Source organism: Balaenoptera acutorostrata, chromosome 16, assembly GCF_949987535.1.
Source record: "Balaenoptera acutorostrata chromosome 16, mBalAcu1.1, whole genome shotgun sequence".
NCBI lineage: Eukaryota > Metazoa > Chordata > Mammalia > Artiodactyla > Balaenopteridae > Balaenoptera > Balaenoptera acutorostrata.
Genome location: NC_080079.1, coordinates 20,209,790 through 20,229,726, shown reverse-complemented (window position 1 = coordinate 20,229,726; position 19,937 = coordinate 20,209,790). Strand labels below are relative to the sequence as shown.

General features: G+C 37.2%; 1 protein-coding gene across 6 annotated transcripts in view; it reads left to right on the top strand.

Moving 5' to 3' along the window:
* ADD3 (adducin 3) overlaps positions 1-18,442 on the top strand; it is a 126,949-nt gene extending 108,507 nt beyond the window's left edge. For 5 of the 6 annotated variants that reach the window (XM_007173064.3, XM_057531111.1, XM_057531112.1 and 2 more), the window contains 13 exons: positions 1,007-1,145; positions 2,920-3,071; positions 4,035-4,115; positions 4,976-5,125; positions 5,610-5,753; positions 5,866-5,964; positions 7,421-7,603; positions 8,163-8,420; positions 9,718-9,837; positions 10,280-10,366; positions 13,562-13,685; positions 15,469-15,564; positions 16,169-18,442. In XM_007173064.3, coding sequence (XP_007173126.2) covers positions 1,007-1,145; positions 2,920-3,071; positions 4,035-4,115; positions 4,976-5,125; positions 5,610-5,753; positions 5,866-5,964; positions 7,421-7,603; positions 8,163-8,420; positions 9,718-9,837; positions 10,280-10,366; positions 13,562-13,685; positions 15,469-15,564; positions 16,169-16,461 — 1,926 coding nt within the window. In that variant the 3' untranslated portion in view covers positions 16,462-18,442. The remainder of the gene's footprint in view (positions 1-1,006; positions 1,146-2,919; positions 3,072-4,034; positions 4,116-4,975; positions 5,126-5,609; positions 5,754-5,865; positions 5,965-7,420; positions 7,604-8,162; positions 8,421-9,717; positions 9,838-10,279; positions 10,367-13,561; positions 13,686-15,468; positions 15,565-16,168) is intronic. The other variant, XM_057531113.1, reaches the window with a different exon arrangement.
* Positions 18,443-19,937: the final 1,495 nt, after the last annotated feature.

Below are 19,937 nucleotides of genomic sequence, written 5' to 3'. Positions count from 1 at the left end.
AAGTGGGAACAAACTGAATTTAATTTCCAGCAGGGCATTCTGCTATACACGTAACCAATCTCAAACGGAAGAGCAAGGTCTAGATGGTTTATATTGCAAGAGTCTTCATGTTTAAGATGAATGAATATAAACATGAGCAAGAGAATAAATGATGAATTTAATAAAATAAGTGTTGGATGGGTGTGATAGAAATACAAAACCAGCTATTTCAACTAATGTGAAGGATTGGGAGATGTTTCAAATGATGAATCATATTAGCAACTCAAGGGTTACTGGAATAGAAAATTTTCTCTTAATGTTCAGTATTTTTATTTATATAAATACTGCTTCTGCCACACATACCCCGCCCCCCGCAAAAAAAAAAGAAAAGAAAAGAAAGAGAAGCAGCGCTCCAGAACAGGAACATACAGTACCCAAAGTTGGGGGGAAAAGTTCTTTCTTTATCACAGTGTTGCATAAGGGGAGTAATCAGCTCTCAGCTTTTATAAGTTTGCTTGCAGAGTTTATAGAGCTACGGAATTGCCATGGAAACCGTAAAATGGAAGCCATGATTTACTATGTCTTAGTGAAAACTTTTGCTGGGAGTTGCTATAGTCAGAGTCATGCCCCATTCAGATAAGAACTCTATCCTAACCTAGATAATGAGCTGCTAGGCAAGGAATGGGTCTCTTTTTACATCAGTCTGTACTTGGTGCTCTAGTTGCATATTATTAACAAAGTTGCTTTTACCTATACCTGTCTATTATAGATGTTGTAATAGCTCATTTGCTTTGAGATTAAGAATGCCTAATGATTTTCCCTCCCCTGAAAGCAAGCTTCTTGCTTCTTCTTCCAGTGGTTTAATTTTATTGTTTTGTGTTTTATATTTGTTTTAAAATAATGTACATAAAAGCTATTCAAGAGAGGGATGGGGGAAGAAGACTGATTACATCAGAGCAAGTTATGTTTGGGTCGTTCTGCTCCAAGCGAGATGCATGTGCTCAGTGATTATTTTTGTGTATTACAGGCCTTTCGGGAAGACCTGGAATGCCTTATTCAAGAACAGATGAAGAAAGGCCACAATCCAACTGGATTACTAGCATTACAACAGATTGCAGATTACATCATGGCCAATTCTTTCTCGGGTTTTACTTCACCTCCCCTCAGTACGTCAGTTTCGTAAAGTTTAAAAGACCGTAATTTCATCTCTACTTTGTACACTGCACATTTCTAGCAGCATATTCTGATCTGGTTCAGTCCTTAAGTTGATAACATCTAATAGTTAGAGTGACATAGTGTTAGGATCTCTTACTTTTTCATACCAACCAGACATTTATTAGACTTTGTGAGGATTACAAAATAGTTATAAAATGTGGTCCCTGCCCCAGATAAATGCATATTTGAATTGAGGAGACATACAGTGAATGCACAAAAGATTAAAACTGCAAGGTAACTGTAGAGGAAAAAATTACAAAGCAGCTCGTAAGAAATTGTCTAATGACCTTTTCTAAGTCATCTTGCCATGAACTCAGAGTTGGAATTGATTGTTGGCTGAAGTGGACTGAGAGAACTTTGTGGAAGAAGAGAGGCCTCAACTAACCAGACTTTAAAGGATGGAGCAGTTAGAACTTGGTGTAAAAGGGTTTAGGCCATTTTATTCATTCAACAGTTCTTTAGCGAGAGCACCAATTTGGTGGACTGAACACTAAGGATACCAAGAATCATAAGGCGTTGAGTCCAAGCACTTTACATCTCAGAGAGACATGCACAGAACTCACTGCTGTACCAGGGCAGGTACACAGAGTCCCAGACCGTCAGGGACTTTTCTTTTCCTTCTCTTTCTTCCTTTGTTACTTCCTTTTTTTTCTTTTTGGTTAAAGATTTACAAACAGGAATTCAACAAATTCAAATACTTCGCAAATAGAGGAATGGTATGAAAAGAGACATGATGGTGGGAACATGCAAGGTGAGGGTAGAACTCCTAAGTGGATCAGTATGTTGGGACATACATACTGGTTAAAGAATCTTTGAAAGAGTCCCAAAGTGAATTATAAGTGCTTGAACTAAAGTAGTAGTTGCGGGTAAAAGAAGGAAGAGATCAGTGAAAAGGGCATAGCCAAGGAAGAGGAGAGAAGACTTAGCAACAGGTTTGAATGTGGTGATGGCGGGGGTGGCAGATGGATGGTGAGAACGATGAGTTCCAAAATCACTCACTCTTCCAGCTTGGGAGAAACATTCTATCAGAATCAACAGGAAAGTTAAAATGTTGAGCTAGTTTGGTTCACTTTTTCTGTAACATTGATTATCTGTCATGTGCCATGCATCCTAACAAGAGTCCATAAGGGCTAAGGGATAAGAGGTCCACGATAGTACCACACAGGCCTGGAAAAGAAGTCTAGGAAAGAGGTGGGAAATGGGGTCCAGGAGAATGAAGACTGAGCGAAAGTTGAATTCAGCAATTGGGTCATTACAGATCAAGACTAGTTTTTGTTGCTTGGTGAGGGCAGAAACCAGACTGCTGTTTGACTGCATTCTTAAATATTTTTTGTTTGAATAAAAGTCAAAAGAGGTATTAGAAAGGTACAATAGCTTTCTGTTGAGATCTTTTCATCATAAAATTAGCAATAACCTCAGTATTAGTAACGCTTTTACCATTGGGATCCTGTGACCATTTTTCCCCAGTGGTGTGAGCCTGACTCCCTAACATCACTCTCGAACAAGTACTAGATGAAACAGCAAGGCGATAGCTGATACGTATTTTTACTCTCAGTGTACTTCTCTGAAGGAAGATAAGCTAATGCAACATTGTGTGGGCTGATAAGGTTCAGATCATCATTTACAGGCTGAGACACTCTCGGACTCAGGCTGCTTCCTGGCAACTAATTTTCAGGTAAGGAATTATTTGACCTGAATCTTTCTCCACAATTTTTCCTCTTTTAGGTCTCGGCATGGTCACACCTATCAATGACCTTCCTGGGACAGATACATCCTCGTACATGAAGGGAGAAAAGCTTACTCGCTGTAAACTTGCCAGCCTATACAGACTTGCAGATTTGTTTGGATGGGCCCACCTGGCAAATACATACATCTCAGTGAGTCCTTCGTCTTTCAGTTCCTTTTTCTAAAATCCCAACTTAAAGGCAGCTATACTCTCCTCACCTTTACTCAGAAGTCTGGTTTTCAGGCCTTATTCTCTGAACCTAGCACGCTGGACCACAACCTCATCCTGATATAAACCTTATGTTTAAGGGAGAGGCTGCAGTTACCCCAGCGTTCTTCTCCATTTGTTATCTGCGTTGTTTCCTTAATTCAGACCAGTCACAGAACCTATCCAGGAAGAAATCCTCCTGGCAGAATTTTCTCTCTCTGTGTTAATTATATCTGAGAGTCAGTGATGTTAAAAAATGCTTTAAAAAGCACTTGGGGCAGGGAAAATGAGGGGGCCATGGAAGTTTCCTCTCTCATCTTTATTTTTTTAATATATTTTTCCCATTCATCATCATCTTGTTTTCATGTTGCCACACTTGGACACAAGACAATATTTGGAAGCAAAAAGTATGAAAATATTGTGTGATGAAAATGGCACAGATGTGAGGTGCAGTCTTCCTACAACTTTTCGTCCCTTCCTCCAGCTATTCCTTGGTTTCCCCTTCCATTTCCACCTTAATTCGTTCCTAGGAAGAGAATCTATTCTCCTTCCTTTGCCCATTTCCCCTTAATTTCCATATTGTATTGGGTTGAACAATGCTGGCATTCGTTTCTTCTGCATGTAGCTGACCCTAAATAACCTTAGAACCCCCAAAATAACACTTTTAGGTAAGTCCAGTACATGAGAAACTAATGTCAGAATTTTTTAGCAAGCACTTGAGGGCTTGAGGGAAGAAAACTTTTCAAGGAAAGTTTCATGTTGCACAGCTTTAATTTCTGCTTTGTTTTTCCCCCCAGATATCTTACAGTTATTCATTGTAAATATATTCCTAGTCATGTTTACACTGCAAAATATGAACACCTCATAGTAAATCTGTATTGTTTTGGTTTTGTTTTCTTTCTCCCAGGTAAGAATAAGTAAGGAGCAAGACCACATAATAATAATTCCCAGAGGCCTGTCTTTTTCTGAAGCCACAGCCTCCAATTTGGTACAATTTTCATTCCTATGTTACTTTTTCTGTGATTCCTTGTACTTTTCTGACAGATTTTAGCTTTTAATACAGGACAGAACAAGAAAAGGTATGGATGGAAGAACATTTACTAGTGAACAGGGAAGAATTTCGAAAGCTAATGTTGATTTTTAAGAAAAGCTTTAGTGTTCAAGAAAAACAGGGTAGTTGAAGAGCCTAATAAATGAATTGGTCTATCAGTTAACCTATTCTTGTTTTGAAGAGAATCTTGATTTTTTTCACCCTGAACTCTCTGTAATTTGTTTCTTTAAAAAAAAACAAAAAATAAAAAAACTACACACACACAAATCTGTATATTTTATAGCTAGATTTAAACAAAGTTCAGTTGGTGTGAGTATAGGGTCTGACATTCTAGTATTTTATTTTTCCATGATTGTACCCCGAGCCACTGTCATTGGCCTCTAGAAAAGTAGGAACTACATTGGTTCTGGTGCTGTAGTGTTAGTTAGCAAATGAACATTTTCCAGCCAGTTCAGTAAATGCCAGACTTATCCAGACCTTCAGTGAAGAGCTTAAGTTATTCAGTTTCTTGGAAACTGTGCTTCTTGCTAAATGCTAAGTTTTCTTGCAGACTACCTGTTTTTGTAAATAAAATTTTATGGGAACAAAGCCACACCCATTCTTTTACAGTAGTTTGTGGCTGCTTTTATACTACAGTGGCAGAGTTGAGTAGTTGCAACAGAGGCCCACCCACAAAATCTAAAATATTTGCTATCTGGCTTTTGACAAAAAGTTTGCCACCCCCTGGTTTAGCTCATGAAACACAGGAAACTTTGATGCACGTGTGCCAGTTAACTGTGTCTTTCTGATTTTTCCAGGTGAAAGTCAATATAATAGGAGAAGTGGTTGATCAGGGAAGTACTAATTTGAAAATTGACCACACAGGCTTCAGTCCCCATGCCGCAATCTATTCAACACGCCCTGATGTTAAGTGTGTGATACACATCCATACCCTTGCAACGGCAGCTGTAAGTCACTGAAGGGCCAAAATCAACAATGACCCTGGGAAGTGTATTTTTTCATGGCTTTCATTACATGATACTTTATAATCTTCATTCTTTCAGACCCCACCGTTTGAAGTTATTTTCAAAGTATTAATCCTCTGCATATCCAGAAAGCCAAAGGCCCTTTGGAGTAAATGCTACTGTTCTAGGAAACAACTGGAGAGATAGCATTTGCATTTTTGAACTCATCAGTTTAATAATGGGGTCATTGAGTTCTTTAGAGCAAGGCTTCTTTCCTAATATCTGGCACAGCATGTAAATTGAGTAGTATCCCCAAAAGGTCTTTTTTATTTCTCTTGAAGAAGTGAAGAACTAAAGTGGGAGGTGGGCTGGAATGGTGAACACAGTGAATAGGCCAGTGCTTCCTGAGCTGACTGAAGAATCCAGTTCCTATGAAGGTGTAGTTAGTAACTAAGTGTGTTATCTTGGCATGAACCCAACCAAATAGGTATCCTCCATGAAGTGCGGGATCCTTCCAATTTCTCAAGAGTCCCTGATCTTGGGAGATGTCGCCTATTATGACTACCAAGGGTCACTTGATGAACAGGAGGAGAGAATTCAACTGCAGAAAGTTCTGGGGCCAAGTTGTAAGGTATGTAGTAGAGTTTCTATCTAAGGAGCTATTTTTGTTGCTCTTACTGTTGATGAAAGCAGTGTGAGCTATGCCAGTTATTTAAAGTGATTGCTTTGGGATTCTATTTTAGGTGCTGGTACTCAGAAATCATGGTGTGGTAGCACTTGGAGAAACAGTTGAGGAGGCTTTTCATTACATTTTTAATGTGCAGATAGCCTGTGAGATTCAGGTAAGAAAAATTGTTTACCTCCCTCTTTTTTTGTTTTTTGCTTTGTTATTTGTTGTGTTGGGTATTGTGTTTACTTATTTCCAGAGTTCTATCAGTTGGTGGCTTTTGTTTTGTTTTGTCTTTTAAGAGAAGTTCTGCTTCACTTGAGTAAAAAAGGGTCAACTGAGGTATCTCTTGAATTGAAAACAGGAGGAAAGAAAATTAAAATTCATATACAGACACACACACCAAATCTAAGTTCTTCATAAACATCATTTTCCTCATAATCCTACTTTTTAAGATGGTATAGTTGCACATTTCTCCATTTTCACCCTCTAGTGATGTGGTGCTAGTTGAGAAACAAAGGTGACTACCAGTTATCAGAGATCAGCTGTGCTGTGGCCACTTTTATAAAAAGTGTAAGAGCAGGGCCAGAAGTTTTATGCACTCATGCAGTTTCCAGCGATGCCACAGCCTCAGCCTCATTATGATAATGGATTACTTATTAGCCACTTTTTCCCCAGAGAAGCTGAATGCATTTAATGGCCCTAATTTCCCCCTTTAAGAAAAATCAAGGGCTTCCCTGGTGGCGCAGTGGTTGAGAGTCTGCCTGCCAATGCAGGGGACACGGGTTCGAGCCCTGGTCTGGGAAGATCCCACATGCCGCGGAGCAACTAAGCCCGTGAGCCACAATTACTGAGCCTGCGCGTCTGGAGCCTGTGCTCCGCAACAAGAGAGGCCGCGATAGTGAGAGGCCCACGCACCGCGATGAAGAGTGGCCCCCGCTTGCCACAACTAGAGAAAGCCCTTGCACAGAAATGAGGACCCAACACAACCAGCCATAAATAAATTAATTAATTAATTAATTAATTTTTAAAAAGTCTTTCAAAAAAAAAAAGAAAAATCAAGCAGATTCTCTTGAAGTAAATGGTAATAATCTGAATTTATTGGAAAGGCCGCAAAAAAGGGGGAAAAAACTTTTTCTACCAACTTGTCTTAACAACCACCTTTTTTTTTTTCTTTTTTGCTTTAATGGTCGCTCTTCTCAAATGAGGCTATGAAAAGCTTAATTATATTGAGATAATGAGCTGACTTCTGCCTAAATATTCTTAAATTCACAGTATAGTGTTTATATTCCTTTAAAATTATAACTGTCAACAAAAGTATTAACTGGATTGCCATGGGAAAACTACAAGGAAAGAACTTTAAAATTTGGCAAGAGAATTCAGTTTCTTCAAGTATATTAAAAGGTATGGCTCTAAATGTGTTTTCCATCAGGGAGGGTCAGAGTCCTGGAAGGTATAGATAGATGGAAAAGATACTTCAGCTGCCTGCTTTCACAAGTGTATTTCTTTGCTGGCAGCCCGGAGGGAAGTGTTACAGATATTTGCTGAATCAACCTTATGCCTCTTTAAAAGTGAAATACTCATTCTAGTCTTTACAGTCCTGTGCCTCTATATTTTGCCATTGATTACAGGTGCGGGCATTAGCAGGGGCAGGTGGAGTAGACAATCTGCTTGTACTGGATCTTCAGAAGTATAAAGCTTCCACTCACACTGTGGCAGCATCTGGAGGAGGAGGAGTGAATATGGGTTCCCATCAAAAATGGAAGGTTGGCGAGATTGAGTTTGAAGGGCTGATGAGGACTCTGGACAATTTGGTAGGTGAAAAATTGAACATAACCTTGATTTCATGTTTCCAGATTCAAGAGCAGATGTTTCCATCTCCCTTTGGTTTTGGAACACGCTCCTTGCTCCAGAGTGTGACCCTAGGAAGGAATTCAGTGTATTTTAAGAATCAGTGAAACATGCAACTGTCATCTTATCTTAGTTATTAGCCTCTTGCACTGAGTCAGAAGGCAGATTGCCTTCAGACCCAGGAACAAATACTTAAATGAGCACTGAGATTTGGCCTCCAGAAAACCAGTTTATATCTAGGAAAATGTTTCTGGTGAGCAGTTTTGAAATTACCTTTGTCAGGAACAGTTGTGTGAGTGGAAATCGCTTTGTCAGCTGAAATCAGTTTTAACCAGATCTTGAAATTTGCTTAATTTTCAACTCTAGTGTTATGTGGAGGTTATATGGAGTTTGGAAGGATCTTCCCTTTATTTGTTTTTCTGTAAAAGGGTCTTATTGAATCATTTGTTTAAAGAATTAGACTCTAAATGCTGTGTTTGGTACAAGTTTGATAGCTTCAAATGTGGTCTTTCCCTCCCCTAGGGATATAGAACAGGCTATGCTTACAGGCATCCTCTCATTCGAGAAAAGCCTAGGCACAAGAGTGATGTGGAGATCCCAGCAACTGTGACTGCCTTTTCCTTTGAAGATGATACAGTGCCACTCTCTCCTCTCAAATACATGGCACAGAGGCAGCAGCGTGAGAAAACAAGATGGCTGAACTCACCAAATACCTACATGAAAGTGAATGTGCCTGAGGAGTCTCGGAATGGGGAGACCAGTCCCAGGACCAAAATCACAGTATGCCCCTACTTTACGTGGTTTGCCTTTACTAAATATTTTGCCTAGTTACTGATGAATTGAATGGTCTATGTTGAAAATATTGGGGAAGTAGAATATAACATTAACAATAATATCGCTATAACTTATCAGGTAACCTTTGTGCAAGGCACTTTGTTCTAAGTGCCGTACATGAATTATCTCATTTACTTCTCCTAATATGGAAAGGATGCTGTTTTTCTCCTCCATTTTATAGATGAGAAAACTGAGGCACAGAGGGATTAACTAATCATTTGTGAATGGTAGAATCAGGGTTTGAATGCAGGCAGTCTGACTCTGGAGCCCAGTGTTACCCATTGCATGATACTGCTTTGTAGTTTATATTGTACTTGTGAATCAGAACTATAAAAGTTATCAACACCTAACGGTGCCAGATTTTGCGAATTACTGCACATAGGCAAGATCTTGTAGATGAAGATACAGGTTATCTTAAATTTTTCAGCATTTTGTCTCAGATTTGGTTTAATTTTGGAGTGCTTATCACTAAATATTCTATAGATACTCAAAATTGGTTCATCCTATCATATAAATCAGTAGTATTTAATATGGAAATACCTAGGCGTCAAAGTTTTTCTTTCCCCTAGTCTATATTGATTTCTTATCTTCTAGTAAAAGAACATAAGTTTCCCAGAATTAATTTTATTGACAGAAACTAATGACCAGTCATCATTAATCTTGATGACTATTAGCTTTCTTTAAGGGATATAATGGGTAAATGAGAAGAATTATTTAAGGCTCTTCCACCCCTGTGGTGCCATTATACTATAGACCACTACAAGATTATCCCCTTTGTAAAATGCTGGCCAGGGGCTTGGCCCATTCTGTCAGCCGAAAATAAAAATGAAATCTGGAAAACTAAATCTTAAGAGATTTCTTGAGTCCTTTTTGATGACTTCTTAGCCATCATCACTTAAAACCTGAATGCAGGTGGCAACTCTGAATGTGAGTTAATGTGAGATCAAGCTCTATGTGCTTGAAATATTTTCACCAACATATTTAAAATGCCAAAAGAAAAAAATGTAAATAGGCATAATTTAGTATTCATGTGAATAGTAATGACATTTGTTTGTTTTTAAGTGAATGCTGATTCTAACTAGTATGGGAGATACACTAATTGACCACTAAAAACTACTCAGTGAAATTCTTTAAAATATTAGCAGTGTATGCACCCACCCACTGGAGTCAATAAACAGTTGTCAAGAACCTACCATATTTCCTTAACACAAAGCTTCATTCTAGAAACTTTTTGATTCTTTAGTGGATGAAAGCAGAGGACTCTTCAAAAGTTAGTAGTGGAACACCTATCAAAATTGAAGATCCAAATCAGTTTGTTCCTTTAAACACAAACCCGAATGAAGTACTAGAAAAGAGAAATAAGGTAAGACATGGTCGATCTTCTGTGACTAGAGGAGGCCTTTTTATGCTGTTTTATGTTTAAATCACTGGTGACTGAATCTGATTAATGCTAAGCTTAGAGGTTTAAATACAGAAGAATTTGAAATTTAATTCTGTATAATTTTAGGTTGTATTGAATACCTCCAGCTCTGTTCTAGTTTCTGGTGAGCGGGCTGTACAGGGAAGAAAGTATTAGGCATATTTCTGCTGTATTAGTGAAAAATGTAGTCCTCTAACAATGTAAGACAATAGGAAATCACACATCAAGAAGAGTGGAGGAGATTAATGTGAGTTGTTATGATGGTAAAAGAGGGCTTTGTGGAGGTGGGAATTAAAGAGGCTCTTACCCTGGGGGGGGTCAAATAGTAAGCCAAAGGTCACCTGCAGAGTTGCCCCCAAGAACTTGTTACTGTTTTTCAATTCAGATTCGAGAACAAAATCGATATGACTTGAAAACAGCAGGACCACAATCTCAGTTGCTTGCTGGAATTGTTGTGGATAAGCCTCCTTCTGTAAGTCCATAAAGCAATATGATCTTTGTTTTCACATTAATTTCTTTGCTTTTTAAATATGAATATCTGTCTTTACTAAAGTTAATGTAAACACAAGTTAAAAAGTCAAATAATCCCCAAGACTTAAAATGTCACCTTCAGTTCCCAATTTCTAGGGGCAAGGACTTTATTCTAGCATATACCTTTGTTTCTAAAGAGCATCTTTATTCTGCTTTTTCTTGGTTTATCAGTTTTAGGCGTCAGCTGTATTTCATCAAATCTATTTCATCAACTATGAGAAGTACCATTATTTTATGTATCACTAAAAGAGAAAAAAACCTAATTGTAAGAAACCAATTATAAGATGAATCCCAATTTCAGGATCAGAAAATGTGGGAGAAAAGTGCATCTTAGAATTAATGAAAGACAGTAGTGACTTCTTTTATGGACTATGAGGACTTAGCCTGTTTACACAAGGCTTCCCTTTTTCATTCTCCCAGTAAGGTCGTACCACAATGTTTTGTCTAGTCAGCTTTCAGTGTTTATATTTTTAAACGCTTACTGCTGAGCCAGGTAGTATCCCATGATGACATTTCCTTTCTTATACAACTTTTCTCCCCTTGGAGAAAAAGTTGCCTCCTTTTTTCATTGGCTTAGTACTTAGGATACATTGGGCTTAGTTCTTCCCAAACTTTTCTTAATATTATTTTCCATAGGGTCAGAGGTAACAGGTAATCTCTCAGTTCTAGCCCTTTGTCATTGTCATTCTGGTCCAGATCTGGACTAGGTGCTCTTCAGGCCAGATGTACAGGCCCATCCTGAGGATTCCTGTGCTTCTCACCATGTAGTCCTGTTTCCTGCATCGTATGTCTCCTACTTAAGAAAGGAGACTCCTTTCTTACTCTTTTATCATTGAGCGCATCCTCTAATAGCTTTCTGGGAAAGGATACATAGGAGGTAACAGTCTGAAAACCTGTATTCTACCTTCAAATGTGCATGTAATGGATACAGAATTCTAGTTTACAGATAAAATGAAAAGCATCACCATATTATCCCCTAACTCCATATCATTGTTAAGAAGTAGGAGAGTATTGTGATTCGTGTACCTTTGTGTAGGCTTTTTTTTTTTAAGACCTTTTCTACATTCCTGCTGTTCTGAAATTTTATGATGGTGTGCTTTGTAGTAATTTCTATTTAGTCTCCACTTTTAGCATGTAGTAACCCTTTTCAGTCTGCAAAGTCATGTCCTTCAGTTCTGGGAATTTTTTAAAGTATTTCTTCAGTAAGTAGTCCTTTTCCCTTCAATTTCTTTTTCTGTCAGGATATATACATACTGTTAGTTGGATCTCTTTGACTAAGCCTCTGATTTTTTTCTTTCCTATTTTATATCTCTTTGTCTTTTTTTTTTTTTTTTTTTTTTTTTTTTTTTTTTGATTGATTGATTGATTGATTGATTTTGGCTGTGTTGGGTCTTCGTTTCTGTGCGAGGGCTTTCTCCAGTTGTGGCAAGCGGGGGCCACTCTTCATCGCGATGCGCGGGCCTCTCACCGCCGCGGCCTCTCTCGCCGCGGAGCACAGGCTCCAGACGCGCAGGCTCAGCAGTTGTGGCTCACGGGCCCAGCCGCTCCGCGGCATGTGGGATCCTCCCAGGCCAGGGCCCGAACCCGCGTCCCCCGCATTAGCAGGCAGACTCCCAACCACTGCGCCACCAGGGAAGCCCTCTTTGTCTTTTAATCCTACTTTCTGGGAGATTTGCTTGACTTTATTTTCTAAGCCTTCTATTTAATTTTCTATTTTGATTTTTTTTTTTTTACTTTTTAAGACGTCTTATTCCCTTAATGTTCCTTTTTTTTTTTTTTTTTCTTTTTAAATAACATCCTGGTCTTTCTGGATACAGTATTTTCTCTTATTGCTCTAAGGGAATCAATTTTAAATTTTCTTCGGCTGCCTTTATTGTCTGTTTCTTCTGAGTTTCCTTTTTCTTCTTAATTCTGGTTTCCTCCATGTTGGAAACTTTCCTCAAGTGTCTGGAAATCCGTGGTAGTCTGTCTGTATTTAAGAATGAGACACTGAAAGCTAGTCAGACGCTTCAGGTGTGTGCAGAGCTTGGGAACTGGCAAGCTCCACCGTAGGGTGACTGGATGTGGACCAGGTTGATTCTTTCAGGAATGCCCAAATGTTAGTATCTGTAGTTGTTTATCTGGGGTCATTTAATTTATCCAGAGAATTCTCTAGTCTCTTGCCAGTCTCCCACCATCATCCTGGGAACCCTCAGCTATGTTTTGTGTCCCCTAATCAGTTGTTCTGAAGAATAAGCCTCTGATCTTCTGCAGAGATGAGAAAGAAGTAAATGCTCAGCTGTGTGGAGCAGGAAAGGGGACCTGAGAGTCTGTCTGTTCCTTATTTACACTTCTAACTTGTCCCCGCTTTTCAGCTTTTCTTCACCGCACCTTCTGTGATACCTGAGCCTTACCAGGCCTCCACAGGGCAAATGAGCAGGTTGTTCCTTTGCAAGGCTAAGGCTTCAACTTTCTCAGCTCTTCCACCCATTCTTCCACCTGCTTTCCATCTTCCAACAATGTGTTACGACTTCTCCTCCTCTGTTGTCTCATCTTCCATTCTTTTGTCCTTAAAAGTTTATACGTTTTTGTTGTTGTTCCTTTACTATCATTTTAGTGGTGTTTTGGGAGGAATTTTTTTAAATGCATGGGTTCAATCTGCCAGGTTTAGCTGTAAGTCTCATTAATTTCTTTTCTAGAGCAAATAGGTACAAGTTTATTTTCATAGCACATTTAAAGTTCTTTTGGTATAGTTTCATTTTTCTAAGACTTTTTTCAAAGGCTTTTTGAAATTCTTGGTTTTTAAGATATTTCTTAGTTTTTAAGATATTTCTTAGTTATATGAAGCTTTCTAGAACTTGGCTTAGTTTTTTTTCAGAGTTATTAAAATTGACCTATGCAGGCTTATTGAGGAAACATCACTGGCAATTTTAGTCTGTTGGATCAGTAGTCTAAAAGCATTAATCTGATATGAATATTTTAAACAAAGCACGTTACTTTATCATTTCTTATGATTGTTGTGAGATGGGGCGTCACAAACATCATATATACATTTAAGTGTGTGTGTATGAAGTTGTGTATATATGTAAATATATATAAATAAATATATAGATATAAGTAAAGCTCTTGGTAACAAGCCATTGTTTTTCTTTGCAAGACCATGCAGTTTGAAGATGACGATCATGCCCCACCAGCTCCTCCCAACCCCTTCAGTCATCTCACAGAAGGAGAACTTGAAGAGTATAAGAAGGCAGTTGAACGTAAACAGCAAGGACTGGAAGGTTAGTTCGTTTTGAGATTAAGCCCAGGATAGCCACACTGCTGACAGAGCCTCTTGAGTTGGATGATAGAGAGCAGTCAGGGGTTTTTTTTTAATGTTCCTTTTACAATCAGTTTTTCCATATCCTCTCTCCCAGTCCTTACTTGAGTAGAAGTAGGACTGAAATGCAAGTAGCTACCACACACCATCTATGTTAACATGTAGAGAAGACTGTTTTCCTCAGAAAGCAATCTGATTGCTAGCAAAAAGTCTTCTATAGTAAAGTGAAATCCCCGGATGAGTAAAGAATCACTAGCTAGAGTAAATGTAGATACATTAATAGATTTAAACATTCAGAATATGTGGCTTTTTAAAAAAACTTTCTACTTTGACATAATTATAGATTAACAAGTATGTGGCTTTAATGCTTTGTAAAATCTCTATTGTTACTGGATGTCTTAAGATGTCAATATTTAATTTCAAAATCAAAATATAAAGCAAACTGCTAGAATTTTTATGTGACTTTCCTTAAGTACATGGGCACTCTAGTGAGGTTGCTTTTATCTGACTTCAGAACCCTAAGCAAGGGTTGTATTTAAGAATTGTTCATGAAAATGCCAATTGAATATTAGCTCCCTTTTTCTCAAGAATAAGAGATTCTTTATAGCAAGTGTTCTCAATCTTGGGTCTTTGGATAAGCTTCAGACAGTCCATGAGCCATCTGAAAAATATATGCTTAATTTTGTACAATACAGATTTGAGGAAGGCAAGGGTGCAAGGTGGAGGGCAAGAAGTCTGTAACCCCCAAAGAGGGTAAGAGCCTCTGCTTTAGAGCATCTTCAACATGCAGTTGAAATTTTTATGCAAAACAGAACCAATAGTTAAAGAATCTTTGTCCCAGTTAGATATCATGTAGAAAGAACTAATGACATCTGGATCATCCAGGGAACAGTTTTTATCAGTGTGTTAGTGTCTTTGTCACAAAAGGAAGTCATCCTGACTCATTAATGTAATTACACTAAATGTTAGGTGATACTATTCAACTTGTTCATTCTAACATAAGGTTGGAAACTTTCTCTGTTTTTGTATTTTGTAAAATGTCCCTCTTTAATCTCTTATTTTTTGAAAGCCTAAAGATGCCAGGTAACAAATATTGCACAATAGAACCATCACCTTTTATATATAACTTTATAGTTTCTTCCACGTTCATTATGACCTGAATTAGCTCACTAATATTGCTGACAGGAATCACTAATTGGATATTGATCAAAAATTCAGTGAGGCATTCTGCCTCATTAATGTAGCATCATTGGTGAAGCTTTCATATTTCTTTTCATTTGGCTGCTCAATGTATTTTGGTTTTCTAACTCTCTAGCAAAAGTTAAATGCATACATATCATTTGCCCGGGCTTCCAATAGCCATGCTTCCTTAAAGCATGTGTATAAAATTACCAGTAGCAGCCAGAAATGTTAACACATTAACCTCCTCTTACTGCATAATTATCGATATGTGGGGTAACTGTTAGCATGCTCAGCTCATTGCTGAGGAGTTTATCATCCCTGTGTATGCAGGTATTTGATGTTATGCACTAACCTTCCAACCAGTAGCAGCCAGAAATGTTAACACATTAACCTCCTCTTACTGCATAATTATCGATATGTGGGGTAACTGTTAGCATGCTCAGCTCATTGCTGAGGAGTTTATCATCCCTGTGTATGCAGGTATTTGATGTTATGCACTAACCTTGCTGAAATCTTATGCTTCTTTGTTTTGCATGGCTTTTAACTAAACTCTTATCCAACAGATGCTGAGCAGGAATTACTCTCAGATGACGCTTCATCTGTTTCACAAATTCAGTCTCAAACTCAGTCACCGCAAAATATCCCTGAAAAATTAGAAGGTATTCAATGTAATTTCCCATAGCCTTCACCGACTTAATCTTTAGAGTCTGTCCCTCTGTCATTTGTCTTCATATAAAGAAATTGAACACCTGATACAGTAAGTTTACCATGGATTTTACTTAAAGCTCCCAATAATTTTATATTTTTTATTAAATGGGGTGCTACTCTTATTCAACATTTATATTGACTTACCTTAATCTGGATATTGGGAACCTATAGTTCTTAGGAATTTGTGAAATTAAAATTGGTTTGTCATATGTCTTCCAATCAGAAGCATGAAATCTTTTTCAATTTTGATTGCCCAGTGACCCCAAAATTAAAGAAAAATGTACGTATGTTGTCTTCCTCATTTATACTGACTTGCTTTACAGTGAAACTGTCAAGTCATCAAACTGGACTTATCCAGCCTTCATTCTTTGGTCTAACAACTTTGTCCTCTTTATACCACTTAAGAGCATTAGCTTTATGCTAATAGGCCCATAGTCTATTAAAATAATGATCTATCTTTATTGGAATTAAAGTACATTGCTTAAACATGTCAGTTTTGTAAAATAAAGCAAGGATGTTGACTATATAAAATTTAAAAATCCTCCCCTTTTGTAGAAAACCATGAGCTGTTTTCCAAGAGCTTCATCTCCATGGACATGCCTGTCCTGATAGTGAACGGCAAGGATGACGTGCATGGTGTTGAAGACGAGCTTGCTGAGCGAGTGAGCAGGTTAACTACAAGCACCACCATAGAAAACATCGAGATTACCATTAAGTCTCCAGAAAAAATTGAAGAAGTCCTGTCACCTGAAGGCTCACCTTCAAAATCACCATCCAAGAAAAAGAAGAAATTCCGCACTCCTTCTTTTCTGAAAAAGAACAAAAAAAAGGAGAAAGTTGAAGCCTAAATAAAGTCTTTTTTGTAATTATTATTATTACAATGTGATGTTGCACATTTAAAAACCACATTTAAGTTGATCATTAATATGCAGTGGTAGATTAGATTGGGGGTATGTAGCAAACTGGACTTTAAGAACTGGAAAGAGGTTTTACTAAAAGAAAAACATATTATGAAAAACACTTTCAAATTCATCTCTCATTTCGTATGTCCAAAAAAGGTTTTGAATTTTTAAACAATTGCTAGTTTTGATTAGCTCTGCCCTCATAAAGTATTATTATAATCACCACAAACAGATATCTGTCTGAATTACTTCAGGCCTTCTACGTAATATCTGTTGGAAAGAAATTACCAGTGAACAAGTGAGAGAATTTTTGTTTCTCAAAACCTGCTTCACTTGGTAAGCAGAATATAGTTTTTTATCATGATTATTGACTGTCCCTTTTGGGTTCCCATTGTTAAAATGGGCATTAACAGAATGCTTTAAAAGCTTCTAAGATAAGAATCTATAGCATTAGTATACACTGGCACATAATTGTTTTTTTAAATTTAAGAAAAGATTCATTTGGAATTTTATTCATAGTATAAAATTTCCTCACCTGAAGTAACTTTGTTTGCAAAAAAAACACGTCATTTTAGTAAACTATAATTTTTGAAAAATTCCTTTTTTATTAGTTTAGAAAGCCCCTTATTTTTCAACAGAGGGGATTTTATACACATAACATGGGTTATTTAGTTTAACTCTGGCAAAAAAGATTTTTGTATGTTGAGATGTTTGTATACCATTCAGTATAAAAGTGTCTAAGCATATTATCCAATCATTTAACAGTAGAGCACATTTGAGGCTGCTTGGTACTAAGTATACTTAAATATAATTAAAGAATCCAGGGACTTGGTATCAAAAGGGGATTAGAGCATTTAAAGGCATAACAGGATTCATATTTGAACCTTATAATGTATTTTTCTCTTAGTATCGCTAATGAATGAAGAAGCCCTCATAAAGTAACCAAATGGAAAGGAAAAGAATGAGAGAGAAAGTGAAAAATGAAGGGAACAAGAGAGGTGTCATGAGAAGAAGAATTCTAGTTCGATAATGATTCATAGTCATGATAGGATTTGAAGTGTCATTTATTTGACGCGTGTCCCAAATTTCTAAAATTCTGCTTCTCTGCCAAAATCATTGTATTTCTTAGTTGATATTTGAGTTTTAAAAGGGTCAAATCCTCCTTTTAACTTGTGTATCTTCAGAAGGCAGCACAAGAAGAAATCAGTGGGTCTAATCCCACCCCCACTGTGAGAAAGCTACCACTTCTTAATTTTTACCAATTTTTCTTATCTTTTCAGTTAACTTTCTTTCTAATGTAAATACAAATTTAAACCTAGGCTTAATATAGTTTTTTTTTCCCTTTCACCCAAGTCATGTCACAAATCAATGTAAAATCAATGATCCAAAATAGTCAGTGGGTAAAAATAATCCAAAGTATTTCTGAAGGGTGAGTTGGTGTGTAAAAAATTACACTGATTATAGTGTGTTCTGGGGCTGGTTCTGTTTGACTGTGAGTGTATGATGATGCAAAGTTGAAACGGAGCCTGGAAAGTTCATTCTAGATCTCACTAACTACTGGAATCAGTGTTTTAATCTTAGTGGAAACTTTCAGTTGCTTAATTCTGTATTTGAGGATTCTTTTATGTTCTACATCATTTATGTTGTATTACAACGTATGTAGAAACAGTAACCTGTGAACTATGCTTTTCCATTACTTTTTAAAAATATATATAAAATGAATGCAATGTGCATAAATATTTTTTAAATGCAACAGTGAACTAACTATTTGCACCTTTTGCTAATGCCTCTATTTACTTGCTTTGGCATAAAGAATGAGCCAGTGAACCTCTGTGTCATGTGGAAAATGTATAAATGTTATCTGATATTGCTCTTAGATGTAATGCTAATTAATGTAAAATCACAAATAAACAGTATTTTAAATAGATGGACTTGGTATCAAGAGCTTTCAATTCAAGGGTGGTTACTTATCCTGAATTACTTTGTGGGCTGTTGAGTTTTGTACTGCAGTGAGATTTTGAGTAAGACTGACACTTCTGAATAAGGAATGTCCTAATACATTTATTTTCAAATTAGTTGAAAATCAACTATACAAAACCCTTCTTGTTTCAGCTCATTTTGGAGGAAATATTCCCCAAGTGACCTATTTTTTTTCTTGATAGGATATGGCAACCTTAACTATTTCTCTGACATCTAGAGATCTTTGAAGGACTTAGGATTCTGATTCTCAGTCTCAGAATCTATGGATGTAGAATAGAAAATGTTGCAGAATATGTGTTGAGTTTATAGATTACTTCTCTTTGATTTTTATTTATGTAACAATGTAACAATAAAGAAGATAGTAGAGAGGTTACAATTCCACCACATTAACATTCAACAAAATATTTTACTCCCTTCTAGCTCTTATTCAGCTGTGTATGTATTTCCTGTGTATTGGTTATCATGGGGTGAGTGTAATTGTATTCAAGATTTTTTTTTCTTCTTAAACATAGCATAATCTGTCCTAGAAGATTTTCAAACCAAATCCCTCACATGAGTGATTTCTTGTGATTTTTTTTCTACCATTTTGTCCTAAAAATAAAGTGCAAGAGGGGAAATCATGTTAATTGAGGGTTCTGGTTAATTGAAGTTTTTGCTATAATTACCCATTATTAAAATGAAGGGTTTGGGCAGAGGATAGATTCATAGTCTTGGGCATATTTAATTATTACCTTGGCTTGTAAATAATCCTTTGGTGAAAAACTGCTGTTTTAGAAAGATGCTCATTTCAAAATTCCCTTTCAGAAAGCAACAAAGGCAATTATCTTCAGTTCTCACTTGAGAGTCCATATAGCATGAAAGGTAATGTTGCCTGTGCCTTTTCCTCTATTGATTAGTATTTTCGTTCAGCAGGGAATAAAGAGAACCAAATGGATCGTATTGTGACAGCATTGGTTTTTCTTAACATCAGCATTTCTTTTTTTTTTTTGACATAGGCAGAAAACACATAGAGGCAAGCGGGTTATTTTTTAAACTCCAGAGTGAAGTATCAAAGTTGCAATCTTGACCAAACTAGGATTTTAAAAAGAACGATCTTCTTTGTGGCCACTAGAGGGTGCAATAGACCTAACAATCCTGTATGTTTCTAGTCCTTGAACTTAACTTCCCTTTTCTTAATTGCGAGGCACCACCATGTTTGTTGTGAAATACCCTGAACTTAGAAGACTTTGTTGCTTATCATTCTCCTCTCTAGACTGTTCTCAACCTAGTTGTCTCAGCAGGTCCCATTTCACCAATACCAATACCACCAGCAGGGACTCAGTGCCTATGGAGAACACATTGAAAATTGTTGAGGTGTGGTCTCAAAAAGAAACCACGGTAGAATATAACTCCTCAGAGGAGTTTTCGTGCCTGTGAGTGGTAATATAATGCCTGCTTCAATA